The following is a 25,563-nucleotide window of genomic DNA, read 5'->3' on the forward strand; positions in this document are numbered from 1 at the left end:
AGATTTGTTCCATAGACTAGGTTTGTGCACGATTTTATTTCTTTAAAAGGAAGAGGAAGAAATTAGTACATTAGCTACTGATCCTAAAATGTAATATATGACATAAACCTGCTCAATAACTATTTAAGAAATGTAAACGTGAACATTATAAAATAAAATAAAAATACACATCTAAAAATGATCAACACATGCCAAATGGGTTTGTTATGAAAGGTTTTGAATCTTTATTGCTTATGTTATTTGATATTTTACAGAAAAGCAGGGTGAGTGCTGTCGCCTAATCCAAAATGAGAAATGGGCACGCGAGATACCGACGGCATGTAGCCTCCATCACGCTAGGGGGGGCTGCAATCACCTTTCTCTGCCAGCTCATCAGTCCGTTGCGTTGTGAAGACGAGGAAGTGAAGTGTCAGGTTTGCAAATGGAGTGGAGCGTAAGTGGTGTACTGTAATCAAAGCAAGGTGAGTTGCCGAAATTACTTCACTTTTAACCTTCACATATTTTTGAAACTACATTTATTCGTTTTAGATTTTGTTGGACGGAGATCAGTTCGTTTGTTCTTCAGGAGGTTTTCCGTGCGCTTGATTCTGTTTGTGCTTGCGTGTGGCTGGCCGATTATGAGCTCATCCTGCGCTGTGGCCATGTTGGATGTAGCCAAGACTGTAGGCCCGAAAAAAAGCCTGTTGGCTAATCTCAATAATTCGAATGTTTTCAAACCTATATAACTGCAGAAATAGCTATGGCTAGCTATCCAAGTCCGTTACTTACCTAAGCCTGCTAAATCTTTCAATAACATTGTGTTTAATGAAGCACTGGCTTAGTCTTGACGGTAGGCTGCAATTAGATAATAAGATTGTGGATTGTACCTAACGTTACATGTCTGCCAGGTAGATTGCTAACGTTATACGTGACAGGAAGGTGGTGTGAATGTGCTATACTTACCGCGTACAAGGATACATACTGTTTGTGCTCTATTTATCACTGTCGTTTTATTGCCGTCTAGTTATATAACTAGCTGTATAATCCCCAATATGTGCTGCAAAGTTTTCACGAGCTATCAATAATGACCGCAACTGCATTCCTCTGCGTTTTCAGGCGCTCATTATTGTAAAAATGTCGGAAGACCTTTATGAAAAGTTCCTCGCCCCCGAGGAGCCTTTCCCATTACTCTCTCAACGAGGAAACCTCAGCGAAGTCGGCACATTGGATGTTAGCGATTTCGGCTGTCAGCTGTCATCGTGTCATAGAACAGACCCTCTGCGCCGGTTCCATAGCAACAGGTAAAGGACTACTTAAATCAGTCGCCCATTGATGTTGTCCATACATGCACCTAGAACATTACCAATGTAATGTGAAATCTAGAGAAATGGCTTAAACTGCGGAAATCTAAATGGATACAGACTTATGTGATTTTTAAGAGAGAAATTTGGGTTGCAAGTTTTATGATCATGTTGCGTGCTTCCAGGTGGAACCTCACATCCTGTGGCACCAGTGTGGCCAGCTCAGAATGCAGTGAAGAGCTCTTCTCCTCAGTCTCTGTCGGGGACCAGGACGACTGCTACTCCCTGCTGGATGATCAGGACTTCACCTCCTTTGACCTCTTCCCAGAGGGCAGTGTGTGCAGTGACGTGTCGTCCTCCATCAGCACGTACTGGGACTGGTCGGATAGTGAGTTTGAATGGCAGGTATGTTTGAGCATAGGTTACTTGACAGATTGCACATATACAAATTAAAAACCAGTATGGAGACAAGGAACCAGAATGTGATAGGCCCATGATTATATATTCTGTTATGTGTAATGCCTAGGGCCCTCTAGATGGACAGTCACATCCAGACATCACAAGAGATGTTGGCATTTAGCTCAGGCTTTGCAGTGTTGACAGTCAGAAGACATGTTACTTGGTTAGTCTTGGATGCAAAGTTCTCTTGTTATACCTGTACTTAAGTTGAAAGCTCTTTTGGAACTGGCTCTTAGTAAGTGCATCTGCCAAAAAGTGTCATTTAAAGTGTCAATAAATATTTTGTTATGCCCCTTTGGACATTTAGCAGTGCATCTCCTTTTTGTTGTTGTTAACCTTACGGTGGCTCTCAGTTGCCAGGCAGCGATGTTGCGAGTGGAAGCGATGTGCTGTCAGACATCATTCCCAGCGTCCCAAGCTCTCCCTGTCTGGTCCCCAAGCGGAAGACCAAGCAGCACAGGAACCTTGACGAGCTCCCCTGGAGTGCCATGACAAATGACGAGCAGGTATACACACCACACCTCATGTCCTGTGACTTGTTGTAGATGCTTAACGAATGGTACATTTTTCAGATTTGTATTACGGCTCTAGGTTGGCATTTTGTGCTGTACTAGTGACGTTACATATACAGTTTCTTGTCTGGGAGTGTTGTTAGCCAGGTCTGGCACTAGTGCTTCTACTAAAGAGGTGAATGCATTTATGTCCTTTTGCACTGTAAGGGCATCAACTAAATGGCTATAATCCATCTCCACCCACTGAAGTGTTGTTCAGCCTGATCTACGTAGAGTTCTGGTGTTAGTAACACCAGTCTTCTGTCCATCCCATAGGTGGAATACATTGAATACCTGAGTCGGAAGGTGAGCACTGAGATGGGACTGCGGGAACAGCTGGACATTATAAAGATCATCGACCCGTGTGCCCAGATCTCCCCGACAGACAGCGAATTCATCATTGAGCTCAACTGTCTGACAGATGAAAAACTAAAGCAGGTAAACGATCACTGAAAGACAAATAGGCGGATTCTCTAAAATATTTATTGCCTGTTGTTTGTAATTCCGCCTCTCAATGTGTAAATTGTTTTGTGTCTTTACTGCAAACCTCCAAATTATTGTTATGGTTTGTACTGGTGCAAAATCCAGAAATAAGTCCTTCCCTGTATGTTTTTCCAACCATATGTTGAATTAGCGCAATTCATCAGCCAGGAGGTAAAACTAATTTGTGAAATCAAGTGGCTGATTTCATTGGTGGAAGAAACATGTAGCAGGACTTTCTAGCTGGACCCCTGGAAATTCCACATCGTTACCTTACAACATTTTTACAAGAGACATACAAAACGTCATATCAAGGTCATTACAGTAAACTACATAACGGGTCGGATAAGCTACAATTTACAAAGAAACAATTTAACAGCCATGAACGTTATTTCCAGTACACATGGCAAGTAGCCAAAGCCAGTAAGGAACTCAGGCTAACTACAGTATCAAAATAAAAACAAACAGAAAAACAATGCAGCTGCAACTAGAATAGACTGCAAAGTGCCCCTGGCTGTCTGAGTGCATGTGTGAGTCCACGTTGCGCAGAGAGCGGGTGTGCTGACGAGCTTGTGCCCCAGGTGAGGAGCTACATCCGGGAGCACGGCCCCCGGCAGCGGCCCGGCAGCACGCGGGAGGGCTGGAAGCGGAGCGCCCACAGCAGCGCGGCCAGCAGCAGCAACGGCAGCATGGTGAGCAGCGGCAGCAGCAGCGCCGGCTCCAGCAGCACCTCCAACATCAGCCGCGCCCACAGCGACGGCAACCTGTCGGCCAGCGCCGCCGAGCGCATCCGCGACTCCAAGGTGAGGGCTCCGCCTACGTTTCCCACGGTGCCCTGCGACCGCCTCCCCGGGGCTGGCTCTGACGCACCGATGGCCGTTTGGGCTGTGTGCTCGTCATAGTGGGTCCAGCTACTGTGTACTGTGTGTGTTATGACTCATTTCAACCAATAACAAGGCAGAAAGGCAAAGTGTAGATAACTTGTGTACAATATATGATGTAGGCTCATCTTGGCTTTACCGAAGCTTCGCTGTGCCACCACTGCTTGCCTCGCCATAGTCAGTGTAGAATTAAGGTCCTGTTCCACTGAAACAAATCTCATTTTCAGTCAAATTGATTACATGTTTACTGCTGCAAATCATCCCTCAACTATTCAACTTTCAGGGACAGTAGCGTAAACCTGTTCAGATTACAGATTAAGATTTATCTTTTCAAGTTCATACCAAATTGAAGTACGTTCCTCTTAAACGATCCGGAAGAGCAATGATGCGTTGTCTGTGGAACATAACCTTAAACCACACACGTAGGGATAAGACTTGACGTGAAAGAAGCTCTGGTAGTATAAACGTAGCCGTGTGTCGTAGCTCCGAGCGGCGGAACGGTTGTAGCCTGGCGGTAATCTGGGCGTGGAGCACAGGCTGACGGAGGGGGTGGGTGCGCTGCCTTTGACAGAAGCGCTCCAAGCAGCGGAAGCTGCAGCAGAAGGCCCTGCGGAAGCGCCAGCTGAAGGAACAGAGGCAGGCGCGCAAGGAGAGGCTCAGCGGCCTCTTCCTCAACGAGGAGGTGCTGTCGCTCAAAGTGCCCGAGGAGCAGGACCACGAAGGAGACGTGGACGTCTTGATGTGACAGGAGTGAAAGTCTCAGTGTTCCTTCTACGCCTCGGGTTCCGCGTACGTGGGTGTCGGCCAAATTCAAAATGAGTATTGATTTCAAAAAATAAAATAAAAATAAACAAATGTGGCACGTTGTATGAAGCATCCCACTTGAAAGATTGAAGAAATCTGTTTTAGCGACCCGCGCCTGAAAAAGATGTGCATGAAATGCCTAGAATTAAGAGACTAAAGTACCTTAAGTTTTAGAGAAAATAAAAGCGCTTACTGCTTTATGTGCTTTGCTTCAATCTTGACACTACTAGGAAATGCTGGTCTTGGATTGGAATATCGTCATTTAAAATGATGCACAGTATTTACTCAAAAGTTCAGAGTGTCATTGCAGTCAAGGCTTTGCATATCTATATTGGTGTCTGTACACCGTGTGGCTTGAGTGAACCCAGCTGAAGGCGTAGAGGGAACACTGAACCTCGTATCTGACGTGGGAGAAAATGTGGACCTTTGAATCCTTGGTGGATCAATGATTAAAAAGTTAGCATCCATTAAAGTTGTATGTAATCATGTAAATGTTATATAACTGCTCTCTTATTTTGTACTGTGACGTAGAAGCTAAAGCATTACCTGAACGTGTCGTCATTTTCACTTTGCAGTGACATAAAATTCTACTAACATCTAAATGAAACAAATGGGTAATTTCACACTGCTGTACTGTCACCTCTTTTTTTTTATTTTTTTTTTTAATATGTATTTGTTTCCTCCTCATCCTCTTGTTTTTTTGGTTATCGTGGGATCTGGTTGTACTGAGCATAGACTCATCTTTTGCGCAGATGTAATGGGATTTCCATATACACAGTCCCCCCTCATGGAAACAAGTGCATTTTACTTTACTGACTATAGTGCACTTGCAGTTTTGTTTGTAGTGGTACAGTGTACTGTGGATATATATTTATGCTCTTTAAATGATCTCTACGCATTATATCTGCTGTACATTTGCATACAAGTATCTACAGTCAATATTTATGACAGAAATGGAGAGAAGATGCATCGCTGTACCATAAGTTACAAATTTCTATTTTTTTCTTGGATTAACTAAAAACACTAATAGTGTAATAATTTCTATGTGTAGTCAAGGATTTAGCATTCTATATTGAAATTGGGTTGTAAAATAAGTCCAGAGTGTCGACTTTCAACAACAGATTTCGTTGGTTGTTGTAGTGTTGGACATTTCAGGATTAATAAATAGTTTTTGTTGTATTAAATATTCTGGTCATTTCCAACCTATTATTATGAAAGGTAGTGATAAGAGATTGAATCTTCATTTAACCAAAAAGGGTGATGCTCTTAGTGTCTCAGATTTGAAGCGACCATTTTACTTTACTGTGAAAGGAAATATAAAATGGAGGCCAAAACTGACTGAGCTCCACCCACTATGGGGTTCATGAAACCTCTCTCATCACTACAAAAGCAGACAAGTGCTACTTTTATCAATTGCTTTTAGAGTTATAAAAACTTTTTTATTTTTGTTACACAGGTTCCAGTAAAGGAGACTGTCCCCTTTCTTTTCACTTTCTTTTCCTATCACTGTAAATAGGTCTGTGCATTCTATAACACTTATTTTCAATGTATTTCTCTTCATCTCTGTATATGTATATATACATACAAACAAACATACAGTTTGATTAGGCGCAAGATCATAAAGTTGAAGTGTAGCATTTGCTCTAGTCGCTGATTTCAGTCATGTAAATGTAAAATGTTACTCTAGTCGCTGATTTCAGTAATGCTAAATCTAAATAAGACCATGTACTTTATGCAAAATGTGCCACATCAGACATGGTAGTCATGAAAATAATTTTACTAATAAATGAAAAAAAAAACACTATTTTATGAATATCATAGGTTAAGTAAGGTTTCTAGATTGAGGACCATACATGTTAATTATACTCAGGCTAGTGCATTACTTTTACCTTTCGATAGTTTAATGGCAATTCCTATAAAACTTAAAAAATGAATGAAGCTGCAACTATAGGATGTATGGCATAAAGTTAAATTAGCTTCAGTTATGATTGTACGAACAGATTTCACATTCGACTTTGTACAGTACACAGCCCTTCATTCAGTTTGCTGAACCGGGTGTTTGGTCTTATTTTCCTAAGTTAGGTACTTATTATGCAATATAGTACTGCATGTTTGCAGTATATAAAGCAAAATTAAATGCAGTCTGAAATAATTGAACAACAAAATAGGAAATTAGGCCTTCTATGAAAAAAGGAAAATTTCATTTCATCGACTATTGAATCATTAGAACTGCTATTAAGGAATCAAACCAAATCCAAGTGAAAATAAACCAAAATTTACACGATAGGAGCAAATGATTGTGATCAGATTTCAGCGCTTGGAGGTATTGCATTGTATAAATAATATTAAATGTAAATCCCCGCTTTACCTCTGTCAGTACACAATTGTACATTTTCCAACAATATTCTGTGCAACTTTTTGTTCTGGACTTAATTCATATATTTGTATTTGCCCTTTAACCCTGTTTATGTAATATGGATGGTTTATTTTTTATATTGGTGCACAATAAAAATGAAAAAAGATGAAATATTTTTGTTTTTAAAGTGACCTCCCTAAGCTGATGGCTGACTTGGTGTCTGTCCATGTCACCTTTTCAAAAGCATCCAGACCTGTTTAAATGCATTTCTTTGATCAGACTTTCACCTCAACAGTGCCATGTAGAATGAAACCATTTTTAAGGACCATCCATATCCTCCATAAATTCCTAATAATTAGTGTCTAACACGGTTTCCTGGGCAGATACTATTATGACCGGTTACAGTATGCATGTTATTTAAGAACATAAACCATGTTGTATCAACGAACCCTAGCTTGGTGCAGCTTGGTGCATAGTCTAAAAGCTGTACGAGAAGCTAGAGTATAACGTGCTGGAAATCAAACGAATGACGCCGACAGCTAAAAGTAGCTGCACGTTACTTACAAAACATGAATATTAAGCATTACACTTCACCCATACAACTTTCAGTAATATTCACCCCAGGACAAAAGGCATTACCATTGTGTTTACCTAAGGGTATTACTTGAAAAGGTTTAAAACATCTTAAACTATTTTTTTATTCTTTATATAGTGACTAGTGTTTCTCATTTTACTGGCATGTGATCGCCTGAAAAATTCTCCTGCAAAACCCCTCCACTCCTTTTGTCCCACTCCCTGTCCTCCTTTAGTTCATTAAAACTGTAAACTGTATAACTGCCTGTATAACTCTTTTACACCACTTACCTTTCCTTCCCATTCATCTCCCTTAAGTTCAGCACGAGAGGAGAAATGGCAAGCACTGTAACGCATGAAATCGTTAGTTGCTGGATCAACACGCACTCTCCTTTCTTCCCCTCAGATGTTCTTCTGTATGTGGATATGATTTCTGTTTGTTTTTTGTCTTTCCTGTTTATTCTCAAAGAGCCACAAACCAACAATAAAAACTCAAGAAACACTCTTGTGTATTTAAGTGCTTTATTAAAAGGTCAAAAAATAACAGAAGTAATATATTTTATATATTCATATTTATATATTTATATATACCAAAAGAGATTAGAATTAAGCACAGTTCTAAAGCACGTACAAGCACTACAAGCTAATAGAAATCGAGTAAGGAATAAAACTATTACCCAAAGAAGTAAAGAGCATTTTTTTTCTTGTTGCCCTGCAGTGGAGGAGAGGTGAGTCTAGCTGATATGGCTTTGAGACAATATGGACATTCTCATATCTAAATTATACTTACAAACGCTGGGCAGACAACTCCTGACTGAGGCACTTTCCAGTACAATCATAAACATTCAAGCTACAAACTTGAACCTGGATGGCGGGGGGGGGGGGGTTCTGGTGAAGCTCCCATACACTGATACACTGAAGAAGGACAGTAACTGCAGTTTAGTACCTGTGAATATAGACTCACAGATTCAAGCTAACACATCACACTGCTCAACATTAAAGGGCATCTTGAAAGTCAGGTTTTGCGTAACATTTTGTTCACTCAGCTCTCATTCAGTCGGGTAATGTCAGCCCTCCCTCCACTCCCGGTTACTGAAAGACTGAATTCGGTTCGTATTAAAGGGTCAGAAGAGGCGGTCACCGTCGATAGTGAGAGAACGAATCGGTGTCGTTCTCACCACAGTGAATATGTAGGCACAACAGTATGGGATTCAGCAGCTCCATACGCAGCAGGTTTAACAGTACAGTTCTTATGGAGCTCCACAGTGGAAATATAAGCATTCTGAGTTAAGAGTAAAAGTAGCATTTCGGATGTGTCTCAAAAAAATGGCATGCCTTTCAGTCTCTCCTGGGTTTTCTGTGCAGGTAAGTGTTAGACTCAGTCTTTGGTGTTGTAAACTGCCCAAAGGCTGTGGGCCAATCGCACGGCCCGGGGATGCAACGACCCATCGCAACCCCTTTAAGGCTCAACCCCTTCCCCACTGCTAGGACACAAGTGCCATGGCAACAAAATTATTGGCTTCCAACGCTATCCAAAGCGCATTAAATGTACAATATCGCAAAAACGGAGGCTTCTTTATTTGTGTGTTTTTGTAAAACGAATGAGCTATTGTTGTTCCGGTTTCAATTTAGTTGAAGGTTTATGGAGATTAAGACTGATCTGCATTTTTCAAAATAAAACCAATATGTAACAACCTAAAAAAAAATAAAAACATCTAACCAAATAATATTACGTTCCTTGTGTTTTGCAATGCTTTCCAGCTGTCATCTGAATTCTTCAGGCAGCCTGCAGAGGGCGGTGTAGGTTAGATTGAACCTTCAATGGACTCGAGTACCTGAGAAACCACTGGGTACGGCTCATCAGAGTGCTAACAATGTTGCTGAAAAGCAAGCCTTTTAAAGAGAGCGTTGCCATTTGGATTAGCCATTTGACTTAAAATGAGTGAAACTCCGTCTATGTATATGTAATAATGTATTTCTTACTTAATATTGAAAATTATATTCGTCTTAAGACACTAAATTCAAATTGCAAAAAGAAACCAATTGTGGAATCTGTCATTGAGTCTAACCTCATCCAATGAGAGGCTGTTGTTTGTAACAGACACACACGTTGACTCTGTCAAAGACTCAAAACATGACTGGGCTTTGGACCAGATTATTAGATGTATTAATAATGTCAAATTAATAATAAAAACAATGGCTATGAATTTCTTGTGAAAGAGCCCTGCAGTTTCCTTCAGTATCAGAGACAGCTGGATGAAACATTCAGTGAGTTTTTTTAAGATATGACAAACTATAAAGCTTTTCAACATACTTTTGCCATCTTAACATAAGTGCTTTGAGATAAGGATGAGTCCAAAAGAAAATAACAACAAAATTTAAATGAAAGAAAAAAAATCCCTCAAAAGCCACAATTGCATCTCTTACAAACTTTTAAAATGATCATTATTTGCCGTATTAACAATAGTACTTTTGATAGATTCTTCTTTTTTTCTCTCCAAATATTCAAAACTTGGTCTGAATATCTTGACTTATTTATGTACATAAGTGCAAACAAGGTGAACATCACACATTCGTACACCGATTTATCTCAGCTCCAGTGAGTGGCAAAGGCCCCCAGCACAGCAGGGCTTAGCTTTGGTGGGGCGAGGGGAGAGGGAAACTTGAGAAATGTCACTGAAATGAAGGAGAGGGACAAACAGTGCTACGACTTTAGAAATTTCACGCCAATCTTCCTTCAAAAGGTAAGGCAGGAGAGGCCATATGGTATACAACTGCAACATAACTGCATCAACGCTAGAAGCAGCACAAGATGCTAACCAAACAAAAATACAACAGTGATCTTCTAGTTATTCTGTATGCTTTGTGATAATGGCTTACATTTCTCTTTAAGTGACCATAAGTCATAAAAGGGGAAAATATAAAAAAACAAACAAGTTTCCATCTCCCCAAAAGTTCCCACCGATGGCTTTACAAGCCTAGACGGAACATTCCAGCCGTTAACTCCAGGTCACCAGACCAGACAAAATCCCCCCCAAAAAAACCACAAAAAATAAAAATAGAACGAAAAATAAAAACACACCTGATCTCCCCTAATTAGGGCCTTTGGATTTGAAAGTTTTTTTCTTCTTTGCTTTTTTTTCTTACAAAATATTCAATCATCTCTTTATTCAAGACAGTCTATCTACCCATTCTTTTTTTTTTTTTTGAATAAGTTAATGTTGTACATTATTTCAATTTACATGTGAACAAAAATTCACAATTAAGGTATATAAAGGTAGCCATGTTGTAGTTTTGTTGCCATAGCAACAACAACTTAATATCATAAGTAACAATGAATCTATCATTGTAGTTACATACAAATCTGTATATTCTATATATCTATTTTTATTTTATGTTTTGAAACAGCAAACTACACAAACTATGAATTGAGTTAATTTTTAAATTTCATGCTATGTATTTTATAATGAATAGGAAACTGAACTGATTAAGAAAAAATATGGTTTTAAAAATACATCAAATATAACCAACACTTCTGCCAGTACATATATAAAACTAAAATGATACAACAGGAAAAAGTATTCCGTAAAATAAAATCAAAAGAAGAGGGGAAAAAAAAAAGTCTAATAGGAACCTATAGAAAATGATGAGTACAGACTAGTGGTAAAGTTGTTGTGATATTTACACTTGGATTACCCTAGCTAACTAATCGACTCATCGCACAAACAGAGTACACAAGGTAAGTGTACATTAAATGGCTAAGGCCCCCCCCCGATGCATTTTTTTTTAATCAAGTCATTTTTTTCCAGCTGAGCAGCAGTTGGAGAAGGCATATTTCACATCAGAAGGGGGAGAGATCGAAGAAGAAAAGAGGGCAGAGAGAGAGAGATAGATAGAGATGCTGATGGAGAGTGAGAGTTGTTTACACCTGGACTGGGATACTCCAGTTCTTCAGGGATGTAGTGCTCTACAATTTTAATTCCTCATCAAGCTGTATTCAACCACCTTTAATTTTGAAGTATCAATTTCCTGCTCGTTAATCAGACAATATTTAGGACACATTTGCAAAAATGCAATCCCATTTGCCCTCACGGACAACGGCAACAGCAGCCAGCCCTGCATCACAAACCAATAGAGCATGCTCCAGAAGAGAAGTTTCACAAAGACAAACAAAATCTCTAATTATACCACACACAAAAGATTAACACAGAATATTGTTTCTGTACTGCTTCACATTTGACCTCTAAGCAGAAAGAATATGACAGAAACAAAGGTGTACTCATGAAATTCTCTCACGTGTCTGCTCGTCTAGAAGATTCTTTTACGGTTTCCAGTCAGATATGACAACCTCATTCCACAAGCTGCACTACAGGAAACAGCAGCGAGAGAAAGGCAGATAAAGCCAATATTTGACCTTTCTTACGTAGACTGGCCACCCCTCAGTGAGTCAGTCATTTAAACGTTCAGCCCAACTAGAGTTTGGGAAAGTCAGACTAGAGAACACATGGCTTCGGTTTTTGCATTTAAAAGAGAAAGATTCTGAAATTCAGGCAAAAGGTTTGCGACAACCCTAGTAAAATAACCCTTTCCTGCTTGTTTGTGCAGTGTATCAAACACTGATTCATACATCCTTTTCTTGTACATTTCATACCTCCATTTGAATGTGTGGCTACAGAATGTAGACGATTGAACCCACCCGACAGGAAGAGCGTAGAGGAGTATCGTGCCCACAAATATATCTCTAAGGTTTGGCTTTTGGGCAGAGCATTCGGACGGTGAATAGCACCTCCTACGTGAATTTACCCATCTGCAGCCGTCCCCAGTTCGTCCCCTCCACTTCCTCTTCCTGTTCTCAGAGCCCACAAGCCAACATCTGACCGCTGAACGTTTAGAGCCCGCCGACTTTTGAAAGCACGAGTGCATTTCAGTGATTAAGGTCCAATTTTAAGTCTTCGGTGACTTCAAGAGCAACAAAAGACACACACACGTACAATCCAAAATAAATGTACAAATAAATTGCACAAACAGCCCAATTCCAAAAGTGCAATCAACAGGATGGCAGTTCAGTTCAACATTTCTTTTTTTTTTTTTTTTTGTTTCTGACAAATTTATGACCTTCCATGAATCAACCTGTGAGTCAGCAAGGTTGTCCGCTGCAACTTTCCTTCTAATTCCAGTGCTCCGAACTCCCTTTCTCACAAATATACCACTACCTGTAGCAACACAACACTCATCATATTCATCGTCCACAACACAAACACCCAACGTATTAAAAAGCACCGGGAAAGAGGGTAAAATGATATAAATGGACAAACACAATCTGCACATTCACACGAGGGAGAAAAGGAGGGAGATGCAGAGAAAGGACGATTGCGGGAGGGTCAATCTTTCCTCTCATCTCAGAACCACCGCAGAAAGGTTCCTCCACCCTGTACCAGGCACTAAGAGACCATCACGGTAGGCTGGGAACCCAAAGACACGGGTCTCAGACTCGCCCAGATCTTAAGTGTGTGTTTGTGTTTATGCGCGTGCGTGTGTCCGTGCGTTTCACGTTTAGGAGTATTTATTAGGCATTAACAACAACGGACACGGCAACTGAAACACAGACACACACGTGTATGGACACAGACTCTGTCACAAACACACACACACACACACACACACACACACACACACTAAATAGACAGATGGCTGAGCAGGAGAGGAGTAGCCGATTACGCATGGTGTTCCATCAGATTGTCGTTGCCTTCCCAGGCTACTTGTGCAAGCAGAGATCTGGTGGCCAGGTTGCATTAAACAGCAAACAAGAACACTCAAATCAAAACTCTGGTTTTGATTGTTAGTCAATTTCAAATTCAAGTTCTGGGACGACACAAAAAAATTAAAAGGTTGAGTGCTTTAAAGCTACTTAAAAGAACTGTTTTTAAAATCTTTTTTTTTTTTCTCTCTCATTTATGACGGATGTCCACGTGCATCTTTTATTTATGCAACTGGTCACCCCTCTGCTTGAGCTCCCAACCTCAAATTATACAGACATATGCTTGTGGTACCCACTTATCTGCTTAAGGCTGTTTTGATTCCTGCCCTTAGAAAGTAGCATCAGTATACAAAATGCACTGATAAGGAGTCCGTTAGCAGGGAACCAATCAGAAGCCAACTGATGGCATTCACGCTGGGATGTGCTGGTAGTCCTCCATGCAGGTAGGGGGAGCTGTGCCGCTATGGCTAATCAGTCAGATTATAGGAGAGGTCCATCCCCACATTCGTGGTCTTATAACACTGCAACGCTGTGCTATGCAGCGTTCTTACACCAGTGAGTTTAAATGCAGGAAAGCCCCACCACGTATCCCTCCGCTCAGTACAGACAGAGCTCCTGTATTCCAGGCCCGAAGCGGTTTCTGTCTCATCACTCCACCTAAGGTCTTTGTTCATTCAGATAAGTTTTTAGGATAGGAGGTCCCACCCTTATTACAGACAGTGGCTAATTTAAAGGCACTGGTTAAACTGACAGAAACCCACCTGCTGTTGAGGTTTGAATGCTCAATCCTGGACGACAGGAGGACAGAAGAAAAGCCCTCTGAACAAAAAGTGTCCTCTTCCTTTCGAATGAGAGTAATTCGCCGATCGGCTCATGAGATTTCTTTGATTTAGCATTTTTTTTTTTACATGTAAACATAAAACATCGTAACACTTTTCAATATCTTTTTTTTTTTTTTTCATTAAAAGTTGTCAGACCATCTTCTAAAAATTGCCTCTGTCCTTCCTTCTCAGTTTTGTTACTGCCGTGCAGTACAGTTGAAATTGCGGCCTGCATTTAGCTTGAATCGGTCGTGCCCTCCCGAGTGACCGGCTAATTGAACATTCAGGTGTGTTGGGTCGTGTAAACGTGTCTGCCTGCACACAGAGCCCGCTGCTCTGTTCTGAACACTGCGGTGCTCAGGCCGTTGGGGCGCAGTGGGTGTTGGGACGGGACGTGATGAGCTGGACGCTACATGTGCGGTTCGTTTCCACACCAGACCAGGGGCTTCTCTTCGCCTGCCTGACCACTGTTTTTGGCGTCAGTCTCAGTGTAGGGGACAGGTCTGGGGCCGGCTCTGCATTGTCGGCGTAAATGTGTGGGGACGTCGTTTAATCGCTTATTCGAGAATGCGGTAGAAGTTTCACGCTCCTGCCGAGAGGAGATTTGGAGTAGGCACAATTTTCTGCGTTCTGGTCGCTGTTGCGTTGCTGGGCACAGCTTGGGGATTGGGGTTATTGTGGTGGTGGATGAACTTAGCTTGGTTTTGGAGACAGGCTTTACTGGGTTCAGCGCCACCGGAGCGACGGTTTTCGGCGATAAGTGACGGGTTTCGGGGATAAGTGGGACAGGTGCGAACTGGAGATCCGTTGGGCTGGCGTTCAGAACCGTGTAGGGGTCTACTGGAAGACAGGGGCAGAGGGAAGAGGGTCTGAGATAAATGTGAGGTACCAGCACACATAAGCATGAACACTCTGATCACACACAGGAGCCATGCATGCTGATGGACACTACAGCTAAACCAGTTTGCAATGCATGAAGTATATGTGGTACAGGCTACCCGATAAAGAGTATATCCATACATGGGGAAATAAACAAATAGCTTAGGATGAAACCGGTTAAAATCTTTAGGGGCAACAAGCCTCTGCAACGTAAAATACATTTGAAATGTACAACACGAGGAATGTGGTCGCGTTTTAAGCAGAAATCAGCCAAACTGCTGGAAAAAAACATTGAGTTCTGTAAAGGCAGATATTCCGAGGCCTTGACACAGACTTGAACCACAGCAAAATAATTACTCTTGTCTCTATGAGCCAATCGTCTTTTGTTGTCAGACACTTGCTTGGTTTATTGATCATAACATTTACACAGCCAGTGGTAGCACTGCGAGATTCAAACAGAAAGTGCTTTATTTGAATTAAAAGTCAAAAACAGAATGTCACGCTCTAGCTAGCTTGATCAACATGAGTAAAAAAAATTGTATATTATGAGCCTGTGTGCAAAACATTATTCGTATCTTACTACATCCTGCTAATCGCACATTTTCTTCCAAATTTGGTTACTAGTGTCATAATAAAACTATGAACAACATACATTTATTGTATTATTATTGAGAGTTGGAATATTATGGCTAAAATATTTGTGAATTAGCGTAAAAAGCAGATTTTGCAATGCCCTGCATTCTAAAGACAGCATTCTGTGGGCTAGCATCACTGATATTATTGGCAGTTTCATCTGTAAAACTGAAAATTGGTTCAGTATTAAAATAGATTTTAAAATAGACATACAGCAAAGTGTTACACCTCCACACATCATTAATACACTTGGCAACATTTTTTATGTTTAAGCAGTTCATTATTAAGGTGTTAAAAACAACTTACTTTTCTAGGGACAACGGTTACATCTGTGAAACAAACAAGTTGCTAGTCAGTTCATGTAAAATAATTGGAAAATGTACAGACAAAGAGATTTCATAGTAAAATGTGGTTGCCTAAAAGTATAAATCATCAAAAACCACATAACTGATAACTTGAAAATAGATGGAAAAAAGAAAAACTAAATTAGGCCAAGCCAAGAATATGTTTCAATTTAGATTTCATTTAAAAGTTAAATCTTTCCGAAATAAAATCTTATCTAAGATGGAGGAAATTCTTATTGAAGATGGCAAAAAGTCCATCTTGAGTTGGGAGCAAAGCTGTCTGTATCTACTGTACCAGCATCACAACTCACATCAGGGCAGCAGCACACCCACAGAAGGACTGAAATAACAAGCTTCCCCAACCTGGGACAAGACAGAAAAATCCCTCTAAAACCTCCTCAGGAACTGGTTACCACATATACATTTAAAGACCCTGTGCAATCAAAATCATCATTTCATATTGTACTGCATATGAGCTATATAATCAACAAAAGAAAACATGATGATGTCATGACAGTTGGCATTTTAAATAAGTTTCTGAAAGCAAGTTCTTGTCCTACCCACTAGAGGCAGATTTGATATTGAACATTTGATTACTTTTTGTTTTTTTGTTTTTGTGTAGCTAGTAGGGCATTTCATATTTTAACCAATCAGCTGTACGCCTGTTTGGTGAGCTGGCAAATAGTAGTGCAGACAATATACCATGCAGAACAGAGATGCCATGTTATGTATACATAATGCATTAGTTTACATTGAAAGGAACTGCTTTTCCTTTCCTGCTTACAAATAAGCATACAGTATGTCTTTATCTTGTACTTTAAGGATGATTAAATACAAGCAAAAAAAGCAATTGCACAGAGACTTTAACTGAAAGTAAATTGGTTTACATAAGAGAGTTTGAGGCTTAGGGAGAGCTCATGCGGCCAATGGTGTCCCAGGGTTGGAGAGCCAGTTGCTAAGCAGAAAAACAGAAGCTAAAAGAAAGGGCAAACCTGATTGGAGGCCGCAGTGTCAGCGAAAGGAACACTGGTGACGGGGGTCGCGGCCGACGTAACAGCGGAGGGCGTGGCACCGTGCATCATGGGAACTTTTTCAGCAGCCGAAAGACAGGGAGGGGTGGTGGGCGGAGGGGAAGGGGGAAACGTTATGGCAACCATGGCAACGCGTGGCAAGGAGGAGGAGGCATGGCAAAAGGATATGACACCACCATGGCCACGGCCATGACTAAGGCATGCAGATTCAATGGAAAAAATACATTGCTACAGTAATACATAAAAAAACAGAAATAATAATCAGTAATAAAATTGTGCAAATTGCATAAGATAAAATAGAAATATAAACCAAATTGATCAAAGCGAGAAGTATTCTGACCAATTTAAAGGCAAATTGCCATTTTGGCAAAGCTTTTTATGGGGCAGGGTGATGATTGAAACTGAAATCAACTGAACAATATTAAGAACATAAACTGAAAATGCAATGCTTTTCAGTCACCACCACTGAAATAAACTAAAATGCATATGAAAGATGAATGTGTAGAATTTATTAAAGATAGATGTGTATGCAGATGTTGGTGCATATACAGTATAAATAAAAATATATATAGCCATAAATGTATATAAGGTGTGCTGTACAAAAGTATATATGCACATAGTGTACACACTAATGATATGTACTGTATGCACATGTAGTACATTTGTACTGTACTCACCGCCCCACGCGCACACACACACACACACACACACACACACACACACACACACACACACACACACACACACACACACACACACACGTACAAAGGCACACGCACATGCACACATACGAATACGAACATACACACACATACACACAAGCTCACACACACAAACAGACACACATACATGCACACATACGAATACGAACACACACACACACACACACACACACACACACACACACACAATAACGAGTGACATTCACTCCGAGCATGTGCCTACATTTCTGGAGAGGGTTGCGGGGGCGCTCTACAGAGTTCACACTGAGAGTGTGACAGAGAGCTGAGTCTCACCCTGCAGCACACAGAGAGGCCTGTGTCAGATCTGCCTGGGGGAAGGGAGGGAGGGAGGGCACGGCGGGTGAACAGCCTTCACCAGGCGCTCGGGCTGTGGGCACGGGGCGAAGGCCCGGCGCTCTCCCGTGGCTGGGACAGAGGAGCGTGTGTGGGTGGGGTGGGGTGGCGGGGGCCATGTTTGGGGGTGCTTCTCCTCACCGGTAGCTCCGGGCACTGACAGGAGGCGGCTGTGGGGGAGCCTGCAGCTGCTCCAGTCCCGCCGCTCCCAGCGGCCCTCCGCCACCAGTGGGGCAGCAGGCTTGAAAAAGCCTACAACAGACGGGAGTACGGAGAGGGGGCAACGTGAGTCCAACAGCGCCAGGCAGCCTTGCGGGAGTGACGCGCCTCGCCCGTATCCGTCCTGCGCTCAACACACGCGCGCAAGCACGCGCAAGCAACACACACTCCAATACACACACTCACTGAGCACTTTATTCGGTAGACCTGTACACCTGCTTGTTAATGCAAATATTTAATCAGCCAATCATGGGGCAGCAACTAAATGCATACAAGTATGCAGACATGGTCAAGAGATTCAGCTGTTTCTCAGACCAAATGTCAGAATGGTGAAAGTGACTTCGACCGTCCTTCTCCTGGAATTTTCACGCTAACGGTCTGTAGGGTATGCAAAGAATAGTGCAAAAAACAAAAAAACATCCAGTGAATAGCAGTTCTGCAGGAAAAAACGCATTGTTAATGAGAGAGGTCAGAGGAGAATGGCCAGACTGGTCAAAGCTGACAGGAAGGTGACAGTAACGCAAATAACCACACATTGCAACAGTGGTAGGCAGAAGAGCATCTTTGAACACACAAAGTGTCCATCCTTTAAGTGGATAGGCTACAGCAGCAGAAGAGCAATAGGTCAAAAAAAATAAGTTGAATAAATACCAAATAAAGTGCTCACTGAGTGTATACACACACACATGCACGCTTACAAGCACACAACATACACTTGCATGTATATACACATACACGCATGCACATTCACGCAACACACACTAGCATATACACACACAATCAGGCAAAAAACACTTGTATATATACACACACGCATGCACACACACAGGCGCACACACAAGCACACACAGGCACACACAGGCACACACACAGGCACACACAGGCACACACACAGGCACACACAGGCACACACACAGGCATCCAGTTGCACACTGGGCGAGGATCAGGACACAGGTGCCATGTGCAAGCGGACAAGGACAAACACAGAAGGACAGGGCCATGTCAAGGCTCTGCAACAGCACTCCTGCCCCATAACGAAAGCAGCATTATACTAGTTCCTCATCCATATTTACTACTCGTAACAGTACCCGTCTATGGACATAAATCTCATGACCAACAGCCCCCGTTGGTCAGTTGAGTGTGATCTAACGGCTGATATTACTGCTGATACTGCACTGTGCCCGATCCTGCTTATAGCTCTGCGCTCGCAGCATGTCACTGTTCCCAGAGAACAGCAAGCCCTCGCTGTCACAGAGCCCAGACGCAGGCCCCCCCCCTCTGGGCCGCGCGCAGCCAGGAGTGAAGACCTACCAACGCCTCCAGAGGGTGCCATGCACAGCACTGAGCCTGCAGCGTCATGCAGGAATGTGTGGGGGAGGGGAGGGGGGTTTGATTGATAGTTCAAAAGGCCCGACACCAAGACAGAAAAACAAAACACAGCGATTAGTTACTATAACAACAACAACAACAACAACAACAACAACAACAGTAACAACAACAAGAATAACCCGCCCCCTCCCGGACAGAAGCACCGAACACATCCAAGACACAGCAGGGGCAGTTGATGGTAGGGGTGAAAAATTAAGAGCGGTGGCAAATTAAGGCACATCCTGAGTCACCTGGAGCTCTGTAGTCTGTCATGAGATTAATCTTCAAGGTCCAAGTACAAATCTTTATGGTCATTCCTAGCACTAGAAACTGTACTTCCCTCTAGGGTCTTTCAGCGCACTTGTCCCTGGCTATGGTAATGCCCTTTGTTGCACCTCTCTGGTTAAGAGCGTCTGCCAGATGCCTGTAATGTAACGTAATGACTCCGCACCACCCTGCGTCCCTGTGCTAGGACTCGCGGTTCTGGAAACCCTACACACAACGTGCTGTGTGTAAGCAGGCCTACGCTTGTGTTGGGAGGAGTGGGAATGGACGCGCTCTCAAACAGCCATTACTCATTCTGTGGAAGCGGTCCAAAAGGGGCCTGTCTCTACTTTACGCCTTCTCGGCTAATGAAGAGGCGAAACAAAAGCGCTGCCTTCGGCGAGAGGATGGCCCGGCTGGATGAGAGTCACTAGGGCACTAAACGGCCTCTGAAGCTGTGGCACGGGCTGACAGGGACGGGGATGGAGGTATGAATGTGAGCTGAGGGTGAGGGAACGTGAGGGAAACACGAAGCGCAGAAACGTTTCACTGCGCCGCTGCTGGAGGAGTGTTCACACAAGATCACACAGGAATGGGGCAGAAAGAAATTAAGATGAATCCCAGCCAGAAGCATTGCAACAATCACACACACGTACGCTCACAGACATGCACACACACAGAGACACACACACACACGCACACACACATGGACATACTGTACGAGCTCACACACACACACAAACAGACATACTGTACGAGCACACACAACCATGCACATACACATAGACACACAAACATAGACACACACACATACACACACACAAACGGATATACTGTACGAGCACACACACACATAGACACACACACACACATACATACACACACACACACACACACACACACACACACACACACACACATACAAACAAACACACACGCAGAGCCATACATTCAGAGGATGTGTGATTACACAGAAAGGGGTTGGACAGATTCTGGAAACCCTGACTTGTGAGGACCCGTGTCTGTGTGAGTCATCCCACTGTAACACTGCCAACTACCTGCTTCTTTCCCAAGGGCACACATCCCACATTGCACCCATTAACATGCCCACTCCCTACCATACAGGTGTTCTAACAGCAGGGAGTGTGCCTGCAGTGACTGCATGAGTCTGTGTGAGCAGGTGTGCTTGTGCTGGTGTGAGTGTGTCTGCACTGACTGCATGGGAGAGTGTTGGTTTGAGTGTACTGGTGTGTGTGTGCTGTGTGAGTGTACTGAAAGGAACGTGCTGGGGTGAGTGTGCAGGTGTGTGTGTGCTGGTGTGTGTGTACTGAAAGGAATATGTTGGGGTGAGTATGCTGGTGTGTGTGTGTGTGTGTGTTGGTGGGTGTGTGTGCTGTGTGAGTGTACTGAAAGGAACGTGCTGGGTGAGTATGCTGGTGTGTGTGTGTGTCGGCACTGACTGCTGATTCACCTGTGGGGATGAAGGTTGAATGCTGCTGAAGCTGCATGTTGGCCAGAGCCTGCTGGTAGTGGAACATGCTGGGGTTAAAGACCGTGGCGGCACCGTTGGTCTTCTCCAGAGCCGGTCTCTTTGGTAGCGGCTGCAGGGCTCCGGGCGGCAGGGCCTGGGGGGCCACAGAGAGAGGGAGCGAGGGTGTTATTACTGTATAATAACAGCCAGTTTCCATAGAACAGCCCAGACACGTTGTTCATCCTGTCTCAGACCACAAGGGGTCACTTTACACAAGTAACTGAAGGTAAAAATGCAATTCCTGTTAAACAAAATGACCAAATTATGAATTCTGGGCTTCTAACGTACATAACTTGTAGCATATTTCACAGACTGTTTTAACATTTGAACCTTTCGTTGCTTATATTGACCAATTCATTCTTGAAGCTAAGACCCAGATGAGAAACTATGGGCATTTAGTTCCTCTTAATTTACTTAGTTTAATCGTGTTCACTCCCGTTTGAGGAGCCGTTAGCACAGAGGCAAGGCAGATGATGCAGGGTTTCCTCAGAATGCCCATCAAGAATGTTAATCTCGCACAACTTCCTCCTCCCCGTGTTTATCAGTCCATTGCTACACTATCATAAACCGCATCGCCCTGTGCCATTAGATAAAGCAAACAGAGCCACCTCCAGCCGGAGTCACGCCAGGTTCCCAAAGCCAACTCACAACCTAGACTTTCCACAAGGGCATCAAAACCCTGGCTGTTACCATTAACAAACTAAAGAAAGAACGTCAGCGGTTAATATAAACATAAACTACACAGAATTGTAAAAGCATATGCTTTTGTCTGTGTTACCACACCATTTAACTACACTTTTACAATGTATGTATTTACAAACATACTTGTTTACTTACAGCTTACATTCTACACATACAATCCATCCATGTTGCTGGATGTTGTACTAAAGTAATCCAGGCTCAGCAACTTGCTGAAGGGTCCAACATCAGTGCTACAGCTAAGAGTTAAGCTCATACCCTCAAGAGTTATAAGCTCTCTGATCATTACACCATAATACCACCCGAAATACAACATGTCCCATAATGTGTGATAGGTAAGCAACAAGTCACAGAGGAGGAGACATACAGGTTACAAAGGAGGCAGTACTACCGACAATCTGTCATCATGCATTCATCATTACATGACATCACTGGAAGATACATCTTGATAATATAGACGCAGCTCATTAGTCGTAGCGACCTGTAGCGTAGTAGCCACAATCCGCACAGTCGTTGGGCCCTTGAGCAAGGCCCTTAACCCTGCATTACTTCAGGGGAGGACTGTCTCCTGCTTAGTCTAATCAACAGTACAAGAGATAAGAGCGTCTGCCAAACGCCATTAATGTAATGTAATTTGTCTGTTCAGTTGCTTGCCATTTTGCTAGTGTTGTTCCAAGTCCTTGATACAAGTCAACAGAGGTGAGAATTCTCCGTTAGGGTGTAACCCAGCACGGTGTTAAGATTCTGCTTTCCCACAGGTACGTGAGAAAGAGAAGAGAATTCCACCAAGCCCGGCAGCCACAGGCAAAGAAAACAGAATCGCTAACAGTGATCGTCTCTGCCTGTGGTGGAGCACTTATACACTGCATAGCTCTGTAGTGACTCCGTCAAACCAGCTTCTGTCAACTGCCAGCAGTTCTATGAGGTGCTTAACTGAAGGCTGAAGGCTTGTGACACTACCAAGCTGCACATTAGATTGCTAGCTTGTTGCAGAGCAATACTTCAACAGTTCTGTCAAACTGCTAGCAACATATCTATCAACACATTCTTTAAATTAATATGAAATTGTAAGTTCATTCTGTGACTGAAAAAGTTTTTTTTTTTTTTTATGTGTGTGGCATAGTTAGACAGCTACCAAGCCGCTATCCTTAGCGATGAGCCTGGGCTAAAGCTTATCTACAGTAACTGAATGCTAGTGGCACCACCTTTCCGCTTCTTATTTCACCACACTTTGTACCCTTTTTGCAATTGTACCCCCGTAAAAAAACCCTGGGTTTCCAATATTGCTTTAGATTCTTTGTCGGTTCATATGGTGGCACAGTGCACAGTGGATAGCACTGTGGCCTCACAGCAAGAAGGTGCGGACGCTCGCTGTGCCTGCCTGGGTTTCCTGGGTACTCTGCGTGGGTTTCCTGGGTACTCCGGTTTCCTCCCACAATACAAAGGCAAGCAGATTGGGCTACTTGGGGGGCATTAACAGGGTGTTGCCGCAAAAGAGCATGCCTGCTAAGTCAACTTACCCTGTATAAAGGTTAATAATAAATAAATTATTCGTCCGTGACCGCCAAACACGGTGCGCGGTGCACAAGGTCACAGGAATGGCACTAAGCACACGGAAGGATGTCAACATGAATCGCCAAAATTGAAAGGCGAGACAGACAGGTTGAAGGTAGGCTGCGGGGTTGATCTGGGTTAGCTAACACACCGTTGTCCTGGAAAAATACCTTGTTTGGGTCAAAAGATTGTCCGCCCCATATATTGAATTTAGAACACAGGAGGCATGCTCAGTGTGCTGGCTGTCTTATTACTGCCATGATATTATGTTCACCTAGCACCTTATCATTTGGACGACTGCGTTCAACCTAGGGCAGCACCATATATTGTATATTTATCGTCATCGAGATATGAACATGTGAGATATTTATTTAAATTGATGTTCTGTTAAATTTATTGGCTGTTCATATGCAACTTGTTCAATCAAAGCATGTTGGAAATAATGTTGCTTTTTTTGTTGTTTTTTATGCAGTGGATATATACTAATCATTGCCTGGGGTCCATGTTAGCAGTGTACCTAAAGCAGAAAGACATCAGAACTGTACACACCTCAATATTTGTTTACTTATCGCAATGTTCAACAACGCTGTCACATATCGCATATTTTCCTCATATCGTGCTGCCCTAGCTCAAACCTTTGAACGTGACTACAGTGAGGACTACAGTGAGAACGTGACTACAGTGAGCAAAAACAGGAAACAAGGGTTACATTGCACACCAAAATTAAATCTCATGTAAAAATATTATGCAAATCAGGGAGAGTAAACTAAACACAGCCACACAGGAATAACTATAAAAGCAACATGGCTGGATGGAATATAGTCAAGTAAAAACTTCACTTTAGATGCGTGTTGGATGCCCATAAGCATTCAAAATATCTCACCAGTTTTAAGAAATGTTCAATAGTAAAAAGCAAGAAAAACCTTGAGGACCTGTAATCATAGGCCTACACAGTCACACATTCAGAGTGAGTAATGCTTTCTCCTGTCAGTGGGGTTGTACCCTATAAGTACATAAAATTATACCCCTAGCCTGCAATACATTATTTATTTGTTACTTTTTTGCTTGTAAAAGGTACTTAATAGTACCCAAATACAACATTACTGTGCTTTCAGGGTACATTTGGGAAATTTGTTCCTTAAAGAACAAAAATACCTCTGCCGCACTATTATTTCTTAGAGTGCCGTGTCTGCCTGTGCCTGTGCCTTCCTTGTCAGCCAGGGGAATAACGCAACAATATGGAAGCAAATTACAAACCAGCCAGACGGCTGGGCCAAAAAAACGACATGTGGCCTTGTTCAAAGATAGGGAGAATTTGACTACGGGAAATATGAAAACCAGTCTGAGATAAGGCAAAGGAAGGCCTTGATGCCGGGCTTGAAAACTGGGAGCTGCGGGGCAGCTTGTGTTCTCACTGAGGCGTGTTCGAGAGTAAGAGTCTGTCACAGTCTGAGGAATCAAAGCTTGCGTGGCTCAACCTCCTGTCCTCTCAGCTCTCTCAGAAGGAAATTAAAATCGTACCCGACAGCAGCCACCGGCTAGCGTCTGCAGCAAGTTTCATTCACATGCACATTAAAGGCAATTTCGCACCTTATCCACAGCGATTTACACATCTTACATTCCTACATTCTTACATATCCATGTGCACAAGCTGGGCATTTATAATGATAAATAATAAGAATAATTATTTAGCTGATGCTTTTATCCAAAGTGATTTACAGTTGATTCAACTAAAGCAGGGGACAATCCCCCCTGTAGCAATGTGGGGTTAAGGGCCTTGCACAAGGTCCCAACGGCTGTGCGGATCTAATCGTGGCTACACCAGGGCTTGAACCACCAGCCTTCCAGGTCCCAGTCATGGACCTTAGCCACAGGCTGCCCCAATAAGCAATTTACAAAAATAATTTACAGAAAACTATTTTGCTAAAGTGACTTGTTTAAGGGTGCAAGGGTACAAGGGCAATGTCCCACTGGGAATCACACCTGCGACCTAATCAGTATG

The 25,563-nt window shown here is 42.7% G+C and overlaps 2 protein-coding genes across 15 annotated transcripts in view; one reads left to right on the forward strand and one right to left on the reverse strand.

Moving 5' to 3' along the window:
• The first annotated feature begins 310 nt into the window (after positions 1-310).
• Positions 311-7,886, forward strand: fam199x (family with sequence similarity 199, X-linked). Its single transcript, XM_061248909.1, has 7 exons — positions 311-461; positions 1,096-1,280; positions 1,466-1,685; positions 2,093-2,245; positions 2,567-2,728; positions 3,352-3,573; positions 4,223-7,886. Exons 2-7 carry the CDS (start codon positions 1,114-1,116, stop codon positions 4,394-4,396), a joined length of 1,098 nt encoding a protein of 365 aa, XP_061104893.1. The 5' UTR covers positions 311-461; positions 1,096-1,113; the 3' UTR covers positions 4,397-7,886.
• A 3-nt stretch (positions 7,887-7,889) lies between these two features.
• The window catches only part of LOC133133017 (muscleblind-like protein 3), a 42,554-nt gene continuing 24,880 nt past the window's right edge, over positions 7,890-25,563 (reverse strand). For 4 of the 14 annotated variants that reach the window (XM_061248915.1, XM_061248910.1, XM_061248912.1 and 1 more), the window contains 7 exons: positions 21,249-21,402; positions 19,457-19,492; positions 18,068-18,178; positions 16,812-16,906; positions 16,131-16,182; positions 15,782-15,804; positions 7,890-14,803 (listed from right to left, as the gene is read on the reverse strand). In XM_061248915.1, coding sequence (XP_061104899.1) covers positions 16,132-16,182; positions 16,812-16,906; positions 18,068-18,178; positions 19,457-19,492; positions 21,249-21,402 — 447 coding nt within the window. In that variant the 3' untranslated portion in view covers positions 7,890-14,803; positions 15,782-15,804; position 16,131. Of the gene's footprint in view, positions 14,804-15,781; positions 15,805-16,130; positions 16,183-16,793; positions 16,907-18,067; positions 18,179-19,456; positions 19,493-21,248; positions 21,403-25,563 lie in introns of those variants that run through there. The other 10 variants (XM_061248913.1, XM_061248916.1, XM_061248920.1 and 7 more) reach the window with 10 other exon arrangements.

Source organism: Conger conger, chromosome 7, assembly GCF_963514075.1.
Source record: "Conger conger chromosome 7, fConCon1.1, whole genome shotgun sequence".
In the NCBI taxonomy this organism is placed as follows: Eukaryota; Metazoa; Chordata; class Actinopteri; order Anguilliformes; family Congridae; genus Conger; species Conger conger.